The sequence below is a fragment of the Ptiloglossa arizonensis genome, chromosome 4 (genome assembly GCF_051014685.1).
Source record: "Ptiloglossa arizonensis isolate GNS036 chromosome 4, iyPtiAriz1_principal, whole genome shotgun sequence".
In the NCBI taxonomy this organism is placed as follows: Eukaryota; Metazoa; Arthropoda; class Insecta; order Hymenoptera; family Colletidae; genus Ptiloglossa; species Ptiloglossa arizonensis.
The window spans coordinates 8,104,436-8,123,878 of NC_135051.1; the positions used below are offsets into that span (position 1 = coordinate 8,104,436).

General features: G+C 37.5%; 2 protein-coding genes across 9 annotated transcripts in view; one reads left to right on the forward strand and one right to left on the reverse strand.

Moving 5' to 3' along the window:
* Gprk2 (G protein-coupled receptor kinase 2) overlaps nt 1-4,738 on the forward strand; it is a 27,296-nt gene extending 22,558 nt beyond the window's left edge. The window contains exons 5-7 of one of the 2 annotated variants that reach the window (XM_076309108.1): nt 429-566; nt 861-989; nt 1,129-4,738. In XM_076309108.1, the coding sequence (XP_076165223.1) occupies nt 429-566; nt 861-989; nt 1,129-1,224 (363 nt within the window). In that variant the 3' untranslated portion in view covers nt 1,225-4,738. Of the gene's footprint in view, nt 1-428; nt 567-860; nt 990-1,128 lie in introns of those variants that run through there. The other variant, XR_012991730.1, reaches the window with a different exon arrangement.
* A 3,770-nt stretch (nt 4,739-8,508) lies between these two features.
* Nucleotides 8,509-19,443, reverse strand: part of LOC143145304 (Y+L amino acid transporter 2) — a 40,753-nt gene continuing 29,818 nt past the window's right edge. For 5 of the 7 annotated variants that reach the window (XM_076308550.1, XM_076308551.1, XM_076308553.1 and 2 more), the window contains 5 exons: nt 18,620-18,820; nt 17,626-17,700; nt 16,206-16,365; nt 15,902-15,994; nt 15,555-15,628 (listed from right to left, as the gene is read on the reverse strand). In XM_076308550.1, coding sequence (XP_076164665.1) covers nt 15,555-15,628; nt 15,902-15,994; nt 16,206-16,365; nt 17,626-17,700; nt 18,620-18,820 — 603 coding nt within the window. Of the gene's footprint in view, nt 14,175-15,554; nt 15,629-15,901; nt 15,995-16,205; nt 16,366-17,625; nt 17,701-18,619; nt 18,821-19,443 lie in introns of those variants that run through there. The other 2 variants (XM_076308549.1, XM_076308548.1) reach the window with 2 other exon arrangements.

Consider the following 19,443-nt stretch of genomic DNA (forward strand, 5'->3'; position numbering starts at 1 on the left):
TAATGTTCCGCTGGCATAGTTTTGTAATTGAATCTGTAGATACTATCATTGATAATCCTACGCAGTGTAGTATTATACTTGAAACTACAGTTACAATAGATCATTGATATCCTACGTAAAATAATATTTTTCAGCGTACAAACAACAAGAATTGTTCTTGTCTTATGTAGCTAGCAGAATATCTAACCATAGTTGTATATTTGAAACGTGTATGTTCAGTAATTCATAGACTTCCTATACAACGTACAATTCTATTTCAAAATATAAGTACCATAGATTCCTGATGTGTTGCATAGCATAGTGTTTATAAAACTAATAGTACAAAGCAATTTGCTCTAGTTAAAAAGAAAAATAGTAAATCCTATTCCAATTTTCTGGACCTAATCCATCCAACGGAGTTCGTTATTGTTGAACAATTTTGCTTTCAGCCGCACGCCGTTTATGCTAAAGATGTATTGGACATCGAGCAGTTTTCGACGGTGAAAGGTGTCAATTTGGACGCCACGGATGACACTTTCTACAGCAAATTCAATACCGGAAGCGTGTCTATTCCATGGCAAAACGAAGTAAGCTATTTTATTTATTTAATATCTATATCGAGCTTTGGAGAAGGAACACGTCAATCGTAGACATTATCGTGTATCAAAATGGCCGCACGTCGGTTCCGTCCACTTACATCTGAAAAATATGGCTTGCTTAGAGTGTTCTCGTACGTCAGAGACAGCAAGTGGCTCGCTATCGTTGCTTTCATTTAACAGTGCCCATTTTAGCTTTCAAAGCGAATTTATCACGAAAAGATGCAACATCTTCGGTCAAACAGGAATTATTTTCTGTACCATCAAATGTATTTCTTATTTCAGATGATAGAGACTGAATGTTTTAAGGAACTGAACGTACTAGGTCCTAATAACACACCGACTCCTGATTTACTGATAAATCATCCTCCGCCTAATAATGAGAACAGAGGTTGTTTCCCGTTTCGAAGACAGGTAAATATACCACTGTTTGGTATATTGCTCAAAGTAAATAGAAAATCACTGAAGATCATTTCTTAATACGGCAATATACCATATATTTAATTTACAAATTGTTCTGTCATTGTTGTAATAGTGTGCATTTCATTTGTAGAAAAAGCAAAGCGCCCGCACAAGACAGATACCGTTATCGGAGTGCCATTTGCTGGAGCTGTCTCAGAGTCAGAATTCAGAGATGCCAGCCAGCTGATCCAAAATGAACGCAAATAGTCTGAATCAACCGACATCGTCGTCCCTGCGACGCCGACGCTGCGGGCGACGCCGACGAGCGCTAAGATGCTGTCCGAAATTGCTTTAAACGGAAAAGAAAACGGCCCCGTGACTTTGGTGGTGATTTCCAACGCAAACACGCACACGTATTACGCATTCCTTCGTGCAAGAATGGTGGCTCGAAGTCCGGGGCGAAGCAATGCGAGCGCCAATACCGCCGACAAATACAACCGAACACGTTCTTCTCAGGTTTCTTGAAGCAGAGAGTGATTCGTGGATTCGCGAGGGTACACCTAATCGCGTTTGATAGTCACGTATATCGCTCGTTGTTAACAAGAACGATCCAACTGAATAATTATAGATGTTTTTCTTTTTTAATACAAACTTTTGAAACACAAAATCTGCAAATTGAAGAATTTTCGGTTGACTCGTTCTTGTTACGAGCGAGCAAGTATATATGATTATACATATAGTTACACATCGAAATACAATTCTTCGCGTACGAAACTGAACAAGCTATATCAATGCAACGCACTCGTGTGCATCATGCATTTGAATAATTATATACAAAAGAGTACTTCGATATAGAAGTCTCATTGTATCGTATAGTTTTTTTTTTCGCGTCTTGTACACCACTTTCGAACGGTGTGCTTAATTTCTTTGCGCCTAAGTATGTTTGCTATCGATACACGTGACAACGACAGAATCATTAGTGTTGCATTTATAAGATACGTAGCGTGTACACGTTGGCACGTGTACAATGTTCGCGTAAATACAATAGAGAAGAAAGATTTACGAATGGTGTACTCGAGGTATTGGTATAATATTCAAGCATAAATAGGACGCCAAATGTAGAAAAGGGTCCCCGACAAAGTTCCTAGCTAACTCGTAAAAAGTTCTCTGTTTTTTAAATTCGGTGATTGGGCAGGAAAGAGAACACGGACTAAAGTGATGGGGCGAAGTCATACTTTACAACCGCAAGATGAAGCGGTAGACATAGTCGATCGATGAGTGATGGAAAGTAGTCAACTGGTGGCCTTGAACAGTCATAGTCTTTCGTTGTGATTATGGTGAATGTTGCTTGTTGCCATTCGTGTATCGGGCATGTGTACTTAGCGCAATCGATGCACACGACAGGCACGTGCACAGTTGATACGATAAAAATAGGCAACATTGTTATTGAACAATGGTACTGTACGCGTAGAAATCGCAATATCATAAAAACTGCATTTAAAGAAAGGGATACTCCGTTGGAACCGAATGCTCCTTTGTTTCTTCACGAATTCAGAAGATTAATTAATCGACGAGTCTCTTGCTGAATGTATACCCTGGCTCAAACTAATTAGAGGGACATCTATTCCAGCGGGATAACTAATATTTTTAAATCTATTCACAACTAGAGGAACTAACGATTTTTCATTTACAAAGGCCACTAATTATTCTGAGCAACGTGTAAACATGGTCTAAGAATGATTTATAGATTTTTGTGATCTATATGTCCTTAATTGATCGATAAACCCCGGTATATTTTCTGAGTTGATCTAGAGGTAATTAACACTGGTGGAAATAATTAGAGGATCACATCACTCGAGAAGGTATCCAATACTGTCCATACTATATTGAGTACGTTGTATTCATTTCATTCCTGATATTTTAATTATTTACAATCGTGATCCCCTAATTATTTTGGACCACGTAATTAACGGTTCGTTCAAATTTCTGTTGGATGTCGATAAGATGGGACTCTAGCGGAATAGATGCATTTAGCTTAGGAAGTACGCGTTTTGGTAACGTTTTCGCTTTTCGACGATTATTTGCGGTCTGCGTGACAAACGCTTGTGTAAATAATTCTTCCTTTTTAGATCGACTAATTTTAAATGAGGAGAAACCCGTCCTGAGATACGCACAAAATGAGTAGCAATTTTTTGTTTTCTCTCTACCTATCTCCAAGTGATTCAGTTAAACGTTTAATCGCGTGAACAATCGAAGTTTCGTAAGGCCCTATCGAGAATCGCACAGACGATGAAACGTACACGATAGACGCACACTCAAAAACATATATTTATACAAAGTCGAGAGAAACGCAAATGCTTGTAGACGCAAGATAGAATTCTTCTTTTTTTTTTTCTTTTCGTCGAGAATCGATAAAATAAGACGAGAATACAAGTTTGAAAAGTAGTGGTCTCCCTCTAATCTTTTCAGTGCTGGTATTCATGTGTTTGGTTTACACGGTGTGCAAGAATTAGATATTCGCGTTTATCAAGCGTACATGGTGAACGCCTTTAGACGTTCTCCACTATTGACTGAGTTTACACGAGCACTCGCAGCACCGAAGGGATTAATACTAATGAATCATTGTATGAATCAACAAGGCTCACTCTGTTGGCCTTTAATTCTCGCAGTTCCTTTGTACCTTTTTTTTTTTTTTTTTTTTTTTTTTTTATAAAAGAAGGATTGTATTATGCGTCATTGCCAAGGCAAATTTTATCGTGCATCACGAATGAGCTGTCGTGTGAAATAGCGATTAAAGTGAACAAAAATGAATCTTCTTTTTTTTCTCAAACAAAGTTGAATCTTTTCAAACATTTTTCAGCTGGAGTGTAACGAATCTCAATTTTAACGAATGACGAACTATGTGTAATTTTTGTTTATTATTAGTCTTTATTAATCTTGAAATATTCACACTACAGCCTATTCACTAGTAATATTTATGTACTACTGCGTATTTAAAGTGAACGACGCATATATCTCAATAAGCGGTAACGATCTAGTAATTTAAACGTATTATTAATTAATCCACGAATAACGGTGCGATCTCCTATCGACAAAACGCAATATTATATCCATTATTCGTCTCAATTCGATTGGTAAACGTTTAAAAACTGCCCATCGATCGAGTATTGGTGGATTCTTTGGAAACGAGCACAAAAAATCGTAACGTTTATTGATCGGATCGCGAATTTTCAATCGCTCACGATACCGTGTCACTTGTATAAATTGCGGTAGAATTCTCATTATCCAGTCACCGAGACAATTTCGAGAACAGCTGAGCTACACTAATTTCTGAAGCATTCGATTTTGTACACGTTCCTTGAATGTTAACATTTTGAACGAAATTTAAATCGCACATAAAAAATGTTTTCGGTTTTAACACTTTCGATGGTAAGATTAGACGCTTATATATGCCTCGCATGCGAAAATCCCGTACTTGTACCCGTGAAGTATATTCGTCGAACACACATAACCCTTTACCACGTGCACTTGAGGAACTCGATGTTTCGAAAGCTCCGTATTTATTTTAAAAGGTTACGTACACCATCTGCCCTCGAGATGTTTTTCTTTAACCGGAAGCATTCTGTTAAATAGAAAATAATGTTGTTCTGGAAACGTAAAAAATGGTATTGATATATGTTACGTCGGTTCTCGAGTCGTCGAGGTGGGTTCCAAACTTAGCGATGTAATTTTACATTACTCCGTATATCATAAGTAGCGTAAAAAACTAATCATTAATTCGGGGGGGGGGGGGGGGGGAGTGGAAAGAATATCGTGGAACGGAGGTTGCGACAGTTTCATCTTTTTTCGTGTCACGCCGCCAAAGCGTGGATCTAAACAGTTTCGACTTTTGCAGAAAATTTTCTGCAAAAAGTTTTCATTGACATTGTGGTTCACCGTAACTGGTAAATCACAGTCTCATTGTCAATGCTTTCAACTGTGATTTTTTCCAATGTTCTTCAAACCATATAATAACTTATTAACCTTCTCGCGAGCTGGCGAGTAACGATATATGAAAACGATTTGGCGGGTAGTGTTCGATGAGAAAAGACGATGATGCTCGCGTCGGTCGTTTGCTCAAAAGAGATAAAGAAACTCGTTTGTACGATTTCTCATGTATAAGTACCTCGAAATTTGGCAGACAAATGTCCTTGGAATCTCGTTTAGCGCCGATTGTCGGATAATTTCGTAGAATTCGTTTTCTGGGTTTTATGAAAGAAGAAACGTGTCTTCGTCCATTCGTCAGTTTCTTTTTTTTCTACAGTGTAAATTACTAATATTCTTCTGAATCTTCTTTTTTTTTTTTTTGATTTTGTGTGTTTTATACATTGTCTCTTTACATGATGTGGAGAACGAATGTTTTCATTGGTGAATCATAAAGACAGAGGTGAAATGACAACGCGAGTAACATTACAAGAAATCATTCCAGTTTTTTGTGCAAGTGTCTGTATGTAAGTAACTGTTTTTACTTTCTCTTCACGACTTTTAAGTGCAATGTTGAAAGCGTGCGCAGAGATTGGATGCCTTTAGAGGCATTCGTGGTAAATGAAATGCATTGGAATAACCGGTGAATATAAACACATTGCATTTTGTTTGTAAATTCACTTCTGAGAATGCCTCAGATTTCATGGCGCTAATATTTTGCTATGATTAAGATAACTGACAAGGTATAACATTATAAAAATGATACCATACATTTTTATCTGTAAATAGAGTCTATAATGCAATTTTCAATTGTCATACATAAATCATTAGTAAACTAATGATCAATAAGTTAATAACTTTAACAAAATACTAAAAGAAAATTAACGAAAAACATTCCATTGGTTTTTTTATGCACAAGACAAATATTACAAGTTTCTATAGTGGTCATTGTTTGACACAAAGAAAAGATATAGTGATAAACTGTTACAGTCACTTTTGTTTTATATAGAAGTGTTTCAGCAATCTGGCACTACAATAGTTAAAAGTAACAACAGTTTTTGCTTAAATATTCTTCCAATAACAGTCTTCCTCAGACACTTATCAATGTTGCAAGAAAACAGATCTCAATTCAATCATAGAGTTCAACTTTCATTGTGTTGTAGCATAATCGTACATCCAAATTCTCAAAGAATACGTATTATTCTTAGAATGTAAATTAACACTTTTATTAAATTTGAGTTCTGCACCATTCAGCTGATCAAGAATAGTAAAGTTCATTAACTCAAAATGTTAAGAATGGTTTCCTCAACAATGAAAAAGTAAATGTGCAACATAGGAGTTATTCTCAGAATATAGAGTAATGTTTGCATTCATTCAAGGCTTTTACTTTTCAGCTGAGTAACAAAGTTTGTTAAGTTGAAATGTTAAGAATAATTTCCCCAAGAAATGAATGGAGAGGAATTTAGGAATTTAATTTAGAAGAACTCAGTTTGAATTCTTAAATATGTAAATTATTCATCGTTATTCCTGTGAATATTTCCAGAAAAGGTGCCTCGCTGGTCGTTAAAGCACCAGCAAGAAAGCTCTGTAAGCACGCAGAAGTCCTCCTTTGTACATACGTACGATATTAACGGTAACTAGTAATGCTAACAGGAAGCGACTACAATTAGGTGTAGATGCGTGTTTGTGTAGATGCAAAAGAAGGAAACAGCGGTAAGAACCTCGTCATCGGAAATATTATCGCGAGACGACGGAAATGTCAGTGTGAGATTATCAATGTATTTATATAGTATATCTTCCACGTCCTTTTTTAACCCGCTACTACGCGCTACTTCGTATGAAAAGACTATCGTAAAAGTCAGATTAATGTATAGATATGTTTCACACTGTTGGAACGTTCCATGAAACGAGCAGAGTGGGGGTAAAATAGTATTTGAAACAAACCCGTCACTCTTTTTTTAATATTTTTTCTCTGATAAAATAAAAAAAAAATCAATCCTCAAATTTTTTTATAACATGATTGTAAAACGCAACGCCATCGAATCCTCGATTTAATGGAATTTCGATTCTTCAAGATCATTTGGTACGTACGAATCAGTTTAAACACTAAATTCGTATTTATTAGAAAATACTATTCGCAGCTAGGATTGCATGCATCTTAGCATCGAAGCAAGACTTAAGTTTTAGCACTACGATCTATGATCTTAAATGTCCCGCCGAAATCGCGTTAACAATGAAGTACAACGCTCAACGTTTTTTCCGTTTACTTTTCTTAGTTTTATCGAGTCGAACGAGCGTAAAAATGAAATCGTTGATCTCGAAAACCAAGTTCGATATTTTATCGCATCTTAAGCGAATAAAAGAAAACGGTACTAAATGTAATCGAGCGAAATCTAATTTCACTCGCTTTCGCGATCACGAGCTTCAAAGCTATTTATTATTCGATCGTTCTGATTGATTCGATTCTTCTCGTTTTTATATTTATTCGAACCTTTTGTAGAACTGTTAATCGAATTAATAATTTCAAAGGATCAATTATTCAGCGATTGTACGGACACGTTGAAACGTATCGTCCATTTTAAATGGGATAATTTGAAAGCTGTTAGGTCACACAACTTGCAGGTATTAGCTGCAAGTACAGTTATTCGGTTTCTCTTGTCATTTTGTATCTAGTTTATAAATTGAGGTTACTGCCACTCGAATATTTGCATATCATACGTTTATATTCGATTGAAATTTAAAGTGCAAAAACGACGCACAAATCAACCGTAACTTTCATCGTTAAATCGCAATAAAAAATATTAATAGAGATCATCCTTAAAAAAAAGTCCTTTCGAGCTAATTCTTTTTTTTTTTACTCATTGTTTTCTCATTTTGACTCGAATGAACGAAAAATGCATATTTCTTTGTTCCTGACGCTGCGACAAAACCAAATGAAACTTCTTTTTTTGTAATCTCTGTATGTTGTACAACCGATATGGACAAAGTTATAAATATTATAAATATATTATATATATTATGTATAAGTTATAAATATGTGAACGTTTCGTATTTATAACTTATATATTTATACATACAAATATAGACGCGTATATAACCAAGTGTTCATCATTTATTGTTGTTTCACGCGGCCCTTGAATAATAATTTTTCTTTCGTTGCTATTCAATTCCGTGTCAGCGTTTGAAATATAAATTTATATTTTATCACATCGAAAGTACTTTAAACGCGACCAATAATCTTTTCCAAGAATTCTTCCGAAAATAAAATAAATACCCCGACATCGAATTAAATTTGCTTTTGTTTTGGATATAAGGTAGGAGATAGAAAAACAAATGTTTCTTATTGTTATGGAAATTTTAGTCTCGGCCCTTTCGTAGGTCGAACGATTAATTATTTTAGATTCTAGACTCCGATACCACCTCTCGAAATGTCACACAATTTTCAAAATTCAATTCTCTTGTTGTCAAAAAAAAAAGAACAAAATTACAATTAGTTCGTGGGAGCTGATTATACTTAACAAACGTATCTTACAAGATGAAGGAGGATTTGCAAAATTAACACACAACGTTTATGCAATATAATATATTGTCACAGATTGCTTGTCCCTTAGACCTCCCGTTTCCGTTCCTCTGCTCTATTTAGATCCTAAGCTACTGCTATTATGCGTTATCTTTTTTTTGTTTTTTTTTTTGTTTTCATAGGCACTGTATGCGTGTTCGAAAATAAATGCGCGTTTCTTAATCGTACGCGTGACAAAGTGGTTGTAAACGGTTTCGTTCGACGCTCGAACATCTCGAATTTTTCCCTTAACTTAATATTCATGACAACGTTCCGATCGATTTCTTCGATAATCGGTGCTCGATTTATCATCCTCTGGTCCTTAAACTTCCAATTCTGTGTCCGCGTCGCTTCGAATTCTAGTTTGTCATATTACTGCTACGTGCACAATATAAAAATAATACAACGTTCCATTCCTTCTGATAACTCGTCGAACTTTGTTCGTGCAATCCCTTCACCGTTGAGCTTCAAACGCTTATAGTACGTTCCATGCGACGATCGAAGTTGGATGTAAACAAGGCTCGTTGATACGCGACCAAGGTTTCGTTACACGATGCAACGCAAGCCCGATGAAATTCTATCGTACACGATCTTGCCGCGCTTGCGCAGTTTCGATTGGATTCATTCCGTCCTATGGAACGTTCTATTAGGTTGTTCGGAAAGTCGTTTCGTTTTTTTTTTCGGTGAAAATGAAAAAAAACTCGAAATGTTAAGAATGGTTTCCTCAACAATGTGGAGTGTATTTTTTCAGAGTGTACAAACATTTGATAAATAAATTATATATAAGTAAATCATATATTCTCCGTTTTGCAAAACGAAATGACTCTCCGAACGCGCCAATGTAATCGTTCTGTAATCGAAAGAGATGAAATTTCGAAGTCGCTGTTCGAGCAAAAACGATGCAACCACGGTCCCCGGAAACATATAGAGCAAAACTATCCCGACAGATGTCTCTCAACCCCTTCCTTCGCGGTTCCAACGACTTTCTTGCACATCGATCAAATGCACGCACCTATTACGCGGACCAAGTAACACAAAAACGCGCTCAGATTCCGACAACGTATCTCCACTCATCTCTTTCTCTCGGTTTTTTACTTTACTTACTTCCGATTAATTCGTTAATTGGTAAATGTTTATTGTCACGCGTGCCAGAGTGCCTATCGATGCTGGTTCGTTTCATCGTGATGCAAAAATATACGATCCTCTAATTTCAACTTATTCCCAAAGAATCTCAATATCAATAACGTCAGTCCAAGGTGCAGCTTGTACGACTTGTGTTTCTACTTTTTTCTTTTTTTTTTTCTTTTCAATTTGTATCTCTCAAAACTAATCAATCGATGTACAATTTCTAACCAACCGATCAGGGTTTACCGTTTATTTTACAGTGTTTAAAAAAGTCTATTGCAATTAATTAGAACGACCTTGAAATCTAGCCCGCGCGCTTTAAAGCTACTTTCCTGGCGGTTTAACTTTTGAATCAGCGCTGTCCAACTTCGGCTGCGAGAACACTTCTTCCACTTCGTGACGACAGAGCGGGAAGAGAAAGGGCTGTTCCGAACAGCTTATCTAAATGAAATACTAGAGGATCGATCGGCCCGCGCAGCGATAGACACCCTGATAAATGTTCCACGGAAGTTTTTTGATCGTCGAAACTTTGTTCCTTAAAGTATACAGCTAAACGACAGAAACTATACTAAGTGTAACCGATAACATCGGCGATACGTCCTTTCCCCTTCTTGGTAAGATTGTGCAAAGAGAATGATCGCCAGTCTAGAATTAACTTCGAGCATTCGGAATTTTCATTTAACTCTTCTCGTTCGTTTATCCTTTTCAATCGATAACGATCGATCGAATTTCATTCGTCCAAAGTGTTCCGATTCGGACGAATCGCCGAAGCTTGCTCTCGGATTGATGGAAACAATTAAACTTATTTAGAATCCTACGCGAGAATGCAACGGAATGTTCTTTAGGCTATAAGTCAAGGTTGAGGAAACTGATGCGTCAAGGTCATTGTCTTACTTCGACTTTGTACAGATATGCGCCATGTTTTTTTCTAACACATTGATCCACGAACGACATCTAAATCTCGTTGGTTCGAAATTTCCAAGTACAAATCGCTCCGATCCGAGACAGTGTTTCACGATTTAAAAATGAAAGTGATTTATAAAAGAAAAAGTGGTCTCCGAAGAAATTTTGATAAAATCAACTCGTTCGGGACCAAACCGGGTCCTGGAACGGTTAGTTACCGATATGCCGAAAGTTTGTTCCTTTTTAGTTTTCGTTTTCTATTTTTCGAATAGAAAGATTTCGAATTTCGTTTCTTCGTTTCTAATTTTTTTTTTTTCTTTTCTCTCCGCGGAAGAACACTTCGATAAAATTGTAGTCACCCAATTGGTCGAGCGAAAGGTTCTCGTTACCGTAAGACTGAAAATTCTTATCGACTTTTAACCGACGCGATCGTACCCGATACACACCGCAAGCAGAGACACACACGTGCGATGTACACGTTTCTCTTTAGCTCACGCCATGCTCGGCCATGCTCGAATTGAAACGCGAAACCGGAGTCTCGCGAAAATCAACGTGCACTTACGGTGCGTAAAGATCGCGATGCACACGAGGGGGTGGAATTGTCAACGATAGGAGCACCGTGAAACATTTAAGTCTTGATTCGTGAATAATTGCAGTATTCACTGTCACGATGCCAGGCGGTTGCACGGTTCAATTGAACGACTCGAAAAAATTAGGCAGGACAATCTTACGAGCTTCGTGTGTCGTTTATAGATTATTGGTTCCTCTTTCGAAAATGCGATCCAAGTATCGCACGTTGCGCACAGATCTCCGCGGTATTTTCACCGCTGCAAAATTCTCGAATAGAGTTTTCAACCTCTGCTTGATAATGGCGATCCTATCGACGAGGAACCAAAAACTTTCGATAAGATCCTTTAATAAAAGGTGCACGCACAAATGACGTTACTATACTACGAAACAATTCTCATCGGGATACATTCATCGCGCATACACATTCTGTACAGGAAACGGGACGATAAATAATAATAAAAAAAGAAAAATAAAAAAATAAAAACGAACCAGAGAAAGGATTCTCAAGACGTTCTTAACAAACGCGCATACAGTTTTACGCTCGTAAGTTTGCCCGTGATCAGTCGGTGCACCGAAAATTCTCGCAAACACGAGTAACAAACACATTAAACCTAAATACAGCGAAAGTCACTCGAGTTGACTGTACGATCGAGCTTCGTTCTCGCAGATCGGCGAAATGGGTTTCAACCAGTGGGTTCGCAATGAAAAATCGCCGTTAAAGGTTGCTCGTAGAGCGCATTGTAACGATTCCGGGCGCATGTGATATGCAGGGTGTACAAAATAACGCTGTCCACAATTTTACAACGACAAAGACAATGAATATTGGACAACTGCAAGACAGTTACGTCTGCTGTTCTTTCTCACCAAGGTGGACAATTGAACGATACAATCTGATTCGAGCTCGAATATCGGTGAGTTAGTGAAATATTTTCTCTTGCAATTTGACAAATTGAACAATTTCGTTTATAATTTTCCCACTAAGGGGACAGTTGAACGATACAATCTGATTCGAACTCGAATATCGGTGAGTCAGTGAAATATATTCTCTTGCAATTTGACAAATTGAACAGTTTCGTTTGTAATTTTCCCTTTTCTTAAAATATTGTAGACACCCATTACTACCCTCTAGACATGCACGCAGGATGACAAAAAATTTATGGATACCAAACACACCGATATAATATTACACATTGCTCTCTCTCGTGCAAAAACTACAGATACGACGTAAATTTATTCGGTGCATTCGTTCGAGATTACTCATTTATCAACAATGTGAACCAGTCGACAACGAATAGTTTACTGATCTATCCTGCGCGTTCATCGAATACTGACAAGTTGTGGCGTTCGCTATTACATATACACGTGCCAATACCAGTGATAGTAAAATGTGAATACAATATTTTTTATCGTTATTATTATACAAGGTTGACAGTCGAATGTCAGCGCGTAACAATCGCGTTCCGATGTTTCGTTTCTCTGTTCTTGTGCAACCAAAGGGAGGGTACAGCGGAACGGAGAAGGCTAAAAGTTATCTTAAATCGCATTCAACTTCCACAGAATGGAGAAAAAAAGAATGTTGCGGGTGTCGTTTCAACTCTGAAACTTCATCCCGGTGGATATTATGAATCGCAGAAATTAAATATCACAGTTTTTGCCCAATCTCCCCTATCTGGAAAAGAATCGAGGTCGTTTCGATCACGGAGGCGCGCGTTAAAGAACATCCTTTTATCTTTTACAAGTTGGTTTTTCATTCGCTGTTCCATTTTCCTACAAAATCGAGACTAAGTTGCAAGTCGAATTCGGTTTAGCAATATTTCTGACCTTTTCACGACCACACCCTTTGAACCGCGACTCGTGGTTCAATGCTGTTCAATATATCGGACGATGGCGAGAGATTAAATAAAGAGAAATGATGAATCATTCACTTGAAAGTTCTAGGCGATGGTGTTAAGACTTGAAACGAAGAATCGGATCACGAGACATGCAAATGGCACAGAGTGGAACGAAACGAAGCGATGAACGTTGAGAACTTGCGCCATATTGTAGCAGAGAAATGATCGGGTTGTTTCTTTTAATGTTAGGATATGGAATTCGTGTTGTTCCTTTTTTTCTTTTTTTTTTCTTTTTTTTCTTTTTTGCTAACTTCAGTCACGATCCGACAGTATTATTGTACCTCCGCTGGAATGGTTTCGGTAATACATCACCGCCGATATCTTGGTACCAGATTTAGCGAGGATAACATCCAGACGAGAAAATGAGACCTGGTACGTTGAGCAACTTCCAGGGTTTTGTTATTTGGGGGTGTTCTAATTAAATATGGCTGTCTCTTATCAGAACACCCTCCCGTCGCTCGGAGAATGATTATTTGAGTCGTTTAGAGATTCGAATGATCTCTGGAAATTAAGTTTTATAATTGGACTCCAAATTGCAACTGGTTATACATACATACACATATATATATATATAACCAGGGTGTCAGTTTTCAGGATTTCGACATGATACCCCAATTTAGATTAAATTTGAAAGTGTAACGTAGGTTCAGCTTCGTTCCCGAATTGTAATAACTCGTTTTATTGCAATTACAAGCGAAAGAAAAAAGTCTGACTCGAAACCCTCGATTAAATACACCAATTCCGGATATGAATTTCAAAGTACAATGTAGGCCCAGCCTAGACTTTAAATCGGTACACACTCTTATCGTAATTGCAAACGAAATGAGTTCATCTTACAACCTCGATGTAATACTCCGATTCGTTTAAAGCCTCGAAATGCGGTACAGATTCGTATCGATGTCGAATTTGATTTTAATCTTAGAACGCAACGATAGGTCCAGCCTAGAATCAAATTTGAGAGCGTGTTAGGATTCTCCTCCCCGTAATAAATAAATATTTTACACGAGCTTTAGCGGATGAACGTTCTCCGAGTGTCCTTGAAAAGTCTGTTCTATTTCTCGTTGTCTTGAAGCTGGAAATCACCTCTATGGGGGTTGACGGCACATTTTGTCTGCGATTAAACCTGAGCGGGTTTCGACTTGCCGACCACCATCATAATCTTCTGCAGGAACTTCGTCACGCTTACTGTAAATGAACAATTTCAATGGTTAAATATTGTTTGTCCGTTCGCTGGGAGACATATTGAAGAACAATACGATTGTTAGTAGAGTTTTCAAATTCGACGTGCAGCCGTCACATTGTAAAAGTGTTTCCATTCATCAAAGAGATAGATGGTGAACGGTAATTCAAAGAAGAGAGAAAAAAAAAGAATTTGTTGGTTTTACACTGTTGTCGTACAGTTCCTAAGATATACACAAACTATTCAGCTTTTCGGCCAAGAATATTATTACATTTTGCCTAACACTTTAGCGAATAAAAGGAGGAGCTAATATTGCTTCGCTAACACTTTCAACTTTCAGTTTCTTTAGCAATAAAGGTGTATGCAGTCTATCTCTTTCTACAGAAACTTTTTACGGCATTAGCAAACGAAAGGGGGAAGCTAATATTGCTTTGCGAATATTTTTAACTTTCGTCTTCTTTTTAGCACAAAAGTGCACGCAGTTTACTTCTTTCTACAGAAATATTCTCTAATCTCGTATGCGCAAAAATATCTTCTCGAGCCATCGGATATTATAATGTACAATAAGTTTATACCAATTTCTAAATTTCGTACAGAACGCGTCGTAAATCTTAACAAAAATGATACCGGTGAAGTTAATTCGCTTGTTCTCTATTATTATCATCCCACATTTGTTCTCGATTCACGTTGATGTTCACAAGTTACACGAATCAATGTAAAGTATCTTATTTACAGTTGTAAATTATGCAAGAATTTATCCATCGCCAGGTGACGACATCACGATTGAATAATTAAAAAGTCGACGAAAACAACGGTCGAGCCTTCGTTGCTATAATTAATTCCGGACTTATCCGAAATTACGTTAATCGTAATTTTTTTATTAATGCCACCATGTGAGAGCACTGTATAAGTCAGTGTGCGTGGTGCTTGTTTCGTGAGTGCAGCGTGCAAAATGAAATTTTAACGATGTTCGACGTAAACTGAACAATGTGATAGCGACTTGAACAAATTAGGATCACTGAATCGTGGGGGGGGGGGGGGGGGGGTCCTTTGAGATAGAAACGATCGACACCGAGCGAGATCCAACGGAAGCAAGAATCGTTTTCGCAATCTGGAAATTAATTTAGAAGCGATTAAACGAAACGCAGATCAAGAACGGAGTATAGAATTATACGTGTTTTTTCTTTTGGAAATGGAACAAAAGTCTCACAAATACTCACAATGATTATAGATCGTGCAAGTTGACAAAACGGATATAATTTCAACGTTACGAGTGAACCAGGAGATAATAAAACGACTCGAGGAGCACATGCCAGGTGATCGAAAAGCGGTGATCGAAATCAAAGTATGTTAAGCATGCGTGACATGACAAGAGTAAAATTATGTTAGAGTGTACTCTGAACCTTAGTCTTTGGTCCGACGACTACCATCAGCTTCTGCAATGTTTTGGTAACGGCGCCTGCAGAAACACAACGGTTAAACAGAAACGGAACAAAGCGAGATCGATGTTAAAAAAAAAAATAAAAGTCAACCGATACTTGTATCCAAATTATAAACCGAGAACGTCTTACTTATTTCTCGTTGAAGCGAACGAAGCGACTAAAACGTTGACGGTTGAAAAGGAAAAGAAAAAATACTCGAACGATCGTGAATCGAATCCCGATATCGTGAGTTTGGAACTTGGATCGTTCATAGAAATCTTGTTTTCCGTTTGTGCGAACCGTCGACTTACCGACTCCTTTCTGGAAGAATTTCGGCTTGTTTTTCCACGCGATGAACACAAAGTACACGGGCACGGATGTCAAGATCATCAGACAGCCGTATCCTGGAAGATAAGAAGTGCATTTCAAATTGAGAGAACATATTTTCTTCGTATGAGTAATTTTTTTTTTTTGGAAATCAGACTTCCAGAAGGAAGTGAATCGTAACAATTGACGAAGCTTTTTAACGCTTGCCTCTTTTTTATTTTTATGGCCTGATCACCCATCACCACGTCGGTTGATTAAATCGACGCGACAATTGGTTCGATTTCTTACCTGTTTCCACCGGACTGGCGTACATAGGTACGACGGTCACGAAGATGGTGGCGATGATGTATATTACTGGGAAGAACAGGTTCACTTTGATCGGTCTGGGCAGATTAGGTTGAGCCCATCTAAGCCACGGCAAGCAGAGCACAGAAACGCCTATGCTTAACTGTAAAGAAACAACAAGTATCGTGAATAAGATGTTTCCTTGCGATTGAAAATTATGGTTGAGTCGAGGCGAACATTAATCGATCACCAGAGACAAGAAGCAGGGACATTATGAGTAGTGTCTGACTCATCAGTGTGACAGGAAGAATACTTCACCAATTATTGGGTTGTTCGGAAAGTCGTTTCTTTCTTTTCGATTTTTTTAGAGCGTATAAACATTTGATCAAATTATACATTCTCCATTATTACATACAGATCTCCATTATTTTGATTCTCGTCACTGAAAAGTCAAAGCAGTGTTCCATTTAAAAAAAAAAAAAGAAACGGTAAGCAACGTTCCATTGAAAGATTATGATTCGTTCTTGCATTTCGTTCTCGTGCATCATCTTTGTGTTTACTAACTCATGTGGAACAGGTAGCGTTGTATTCGTTGCGTTCGTATCTTTCGTTTTCTTTTCTTTTTTTGTGATTGCACACGTTTCTTTACACCCGATGTTACGATTGAACACGATTGCGTAAACAAATACAGTTTCGTTAACGGGAAAATCGAATCTTACGAGGTGTATGCACCAAGATGGCCACGTGTTCCTGCCTTTCCTTGCAGTGGAAAGATATCGTCGAACATTACGAACCAATTAGAAAATTATCACTCATCCGGTCTGGGTTAACAATTCGTGATGGACAAGATACTCATTCTGCCCGCAGTGGTCGTACCAATGTTTAATAGATTTCTCGGAACACGAGAGTCAATTATGGTAACTTTGTTTTGAATGCAACGAACCATACAAACGTGACTGCATTGCCCCAATGAGTGAAACGACCTCGTAAGGTACCGTTACACATTTCTTGAAACTACAACAATGTCTACAATATTAACTTCTCATCGTGGATCAACGAACCAATCAATATTAACTAGATAATTGAAACAATTACGGTTATTTCTTGGCCCGATTAACGGTGATACGCCTTCCCTTTCAGCCACTGGAACAATTAGACAACTTTCGCAGAAGGTTAATGTAAAATCTGAATCACATTCACCGGACTTATCGTCCTACGATCATCACAATTCCCAATGGACAATTATACTAAGAACCAATCAAGTCATGCGCCAGGAATTCTCAGCAATGAGCTAATAACATTGAATGTCAATTAGAACTATTACATGACTTCACTTGTCCTTGCGGCAAAATCGTGATTACGGTTTCTGGTGTTAATCAGAAAACTGTATATATAATTATGTATTATGGGAATGTATACCTACCCAAGCAGCGAAGCCAACATAGTTGATCAGGGCGAAGATGTCGCAAGAACAGAGGTACATCATAGACAAGAGGGCCTGGAACAAATCGAGAAGCCAGATTTCAATTATAGCTTTCTTGGATCCTCACCACTGCAAAAGCAATCCTCGTTGCTACTCAACAACGGACGCAATCAACGGGGAAAATTGCACGAATGGTGATCACAATGGGTCGTAAGCGAGTCTAAACACCGAGAAACGATTTCTAACGACAAGTTCTCGACATCCAAGAATAAGTGTTTATTTAAAACGCTCAAAGAGATTAATTTCTTTCAGTCGTTCTGTCACAATAGGGAAACAGTAGTCGAGACAAGTGTCATAGAGTGTAAGAACATTGTACTGCCAAAAAGGAGCCAGAAAATTGTTCCTGTTTATGGGGTAAATCACATAATATTCTGGGTCATTCGATAAGTTTTATCGAACGACGAAACTTATTGAACAATCTATTATATAAAGTACTAGGAACAAAAGTATTCGTGCATTGTAAATATTTAAAAATAAAAAAAACCTATAATTCATGTACTAATAATTATAGTTGAATGTACATTAATCATAGTGGTGATAAGTATGGAAAAAAAAAATATTACTTAGCCTATTACCTTGTAGCTAATAATATTCAAAATTCTTAGCTCTTATTGATAAACGCAAAGGAAATGGAATATATTACGAATGTAATGAATATTGAACTATTATTAGTTATAAGTTATGTAATTTTTGTCCATGCATATTTATTCATGTATATATATTTAAATACTCTTTGTAGTTTCGTGTTTTCATCGAATACCTTTGCTCCTGGCCGAGTATTTAATTCTTCTAGTTATACGAGACAAAGAAAAATGGTATCAAGTTCTCGAAGTAACCTTACGATAAACACACGGATATCGTATTCCATCTCGTTCGTTACTTTTATCAACGTATTTTCACTCGAGTCTCACGAGTACATAAAATACCAACACACCATGCAGATAACGGCCGGCGTTGGGGTGACCCTCGAAGTTTGAATCATGGTCAATATTTCCGGCATTTGACCCTCGCAAGCGCCGGCGTAGAAGAGTCGCGAAGACGTCAGAAGAATTCCATTTACTGCACCGAACGTCGACAGGGCAACGAATACCGGTATCGTCCATGCGAATACCCCGAACAGACGATTGGCGAAGGTCTGTGGAGGTAAAGAAAAATCTAAAATTAAAATCACAGCGTATTTCGAAACAGTGTGAAAATTATTACGGATATATATTATTGCATTGTCGATGAATACATCTTCTCCGTAGGCATCGTATAATTTTCGCCTCGCTTCAACTGTATTTTCACCTTTTCGATAACAAAAGGGTAAAATATATCGAAAATGCTGCTTTCGATTTTCCATGTTTGATAGGGCACCGAACGAAAACTATTGCAAAGAATCGAACAAAATTTTTAACAAACAAGCCTCTACCGTATCTGCTGTGAAAATATACAATAATTGTGCGGCTTGAGTGTGAAATTGGCCGTGAAAAAAATACAAATAGGTCCTCCGTTGGGAACGAAACGAAATTACTTTCCAAAGAAACCAATATATAGAAAAACACTGTCCAAGACGAGTAGAAGGGAAGGATGTATTGTTTGAAGTGTGCGAGTAATTCTGCACGCAATTTTTAAGATTCGTGAATGGTAATCGAAATTTGGTAATATTATTTTGTTCTTTGCAATGTAGTTTTCGTTTTACAAATCTACCTTTGATTATCGAGCTACACGGAGATTTAAAATATATAATAAGTAGATTTCAGCGATCAATCATAATTA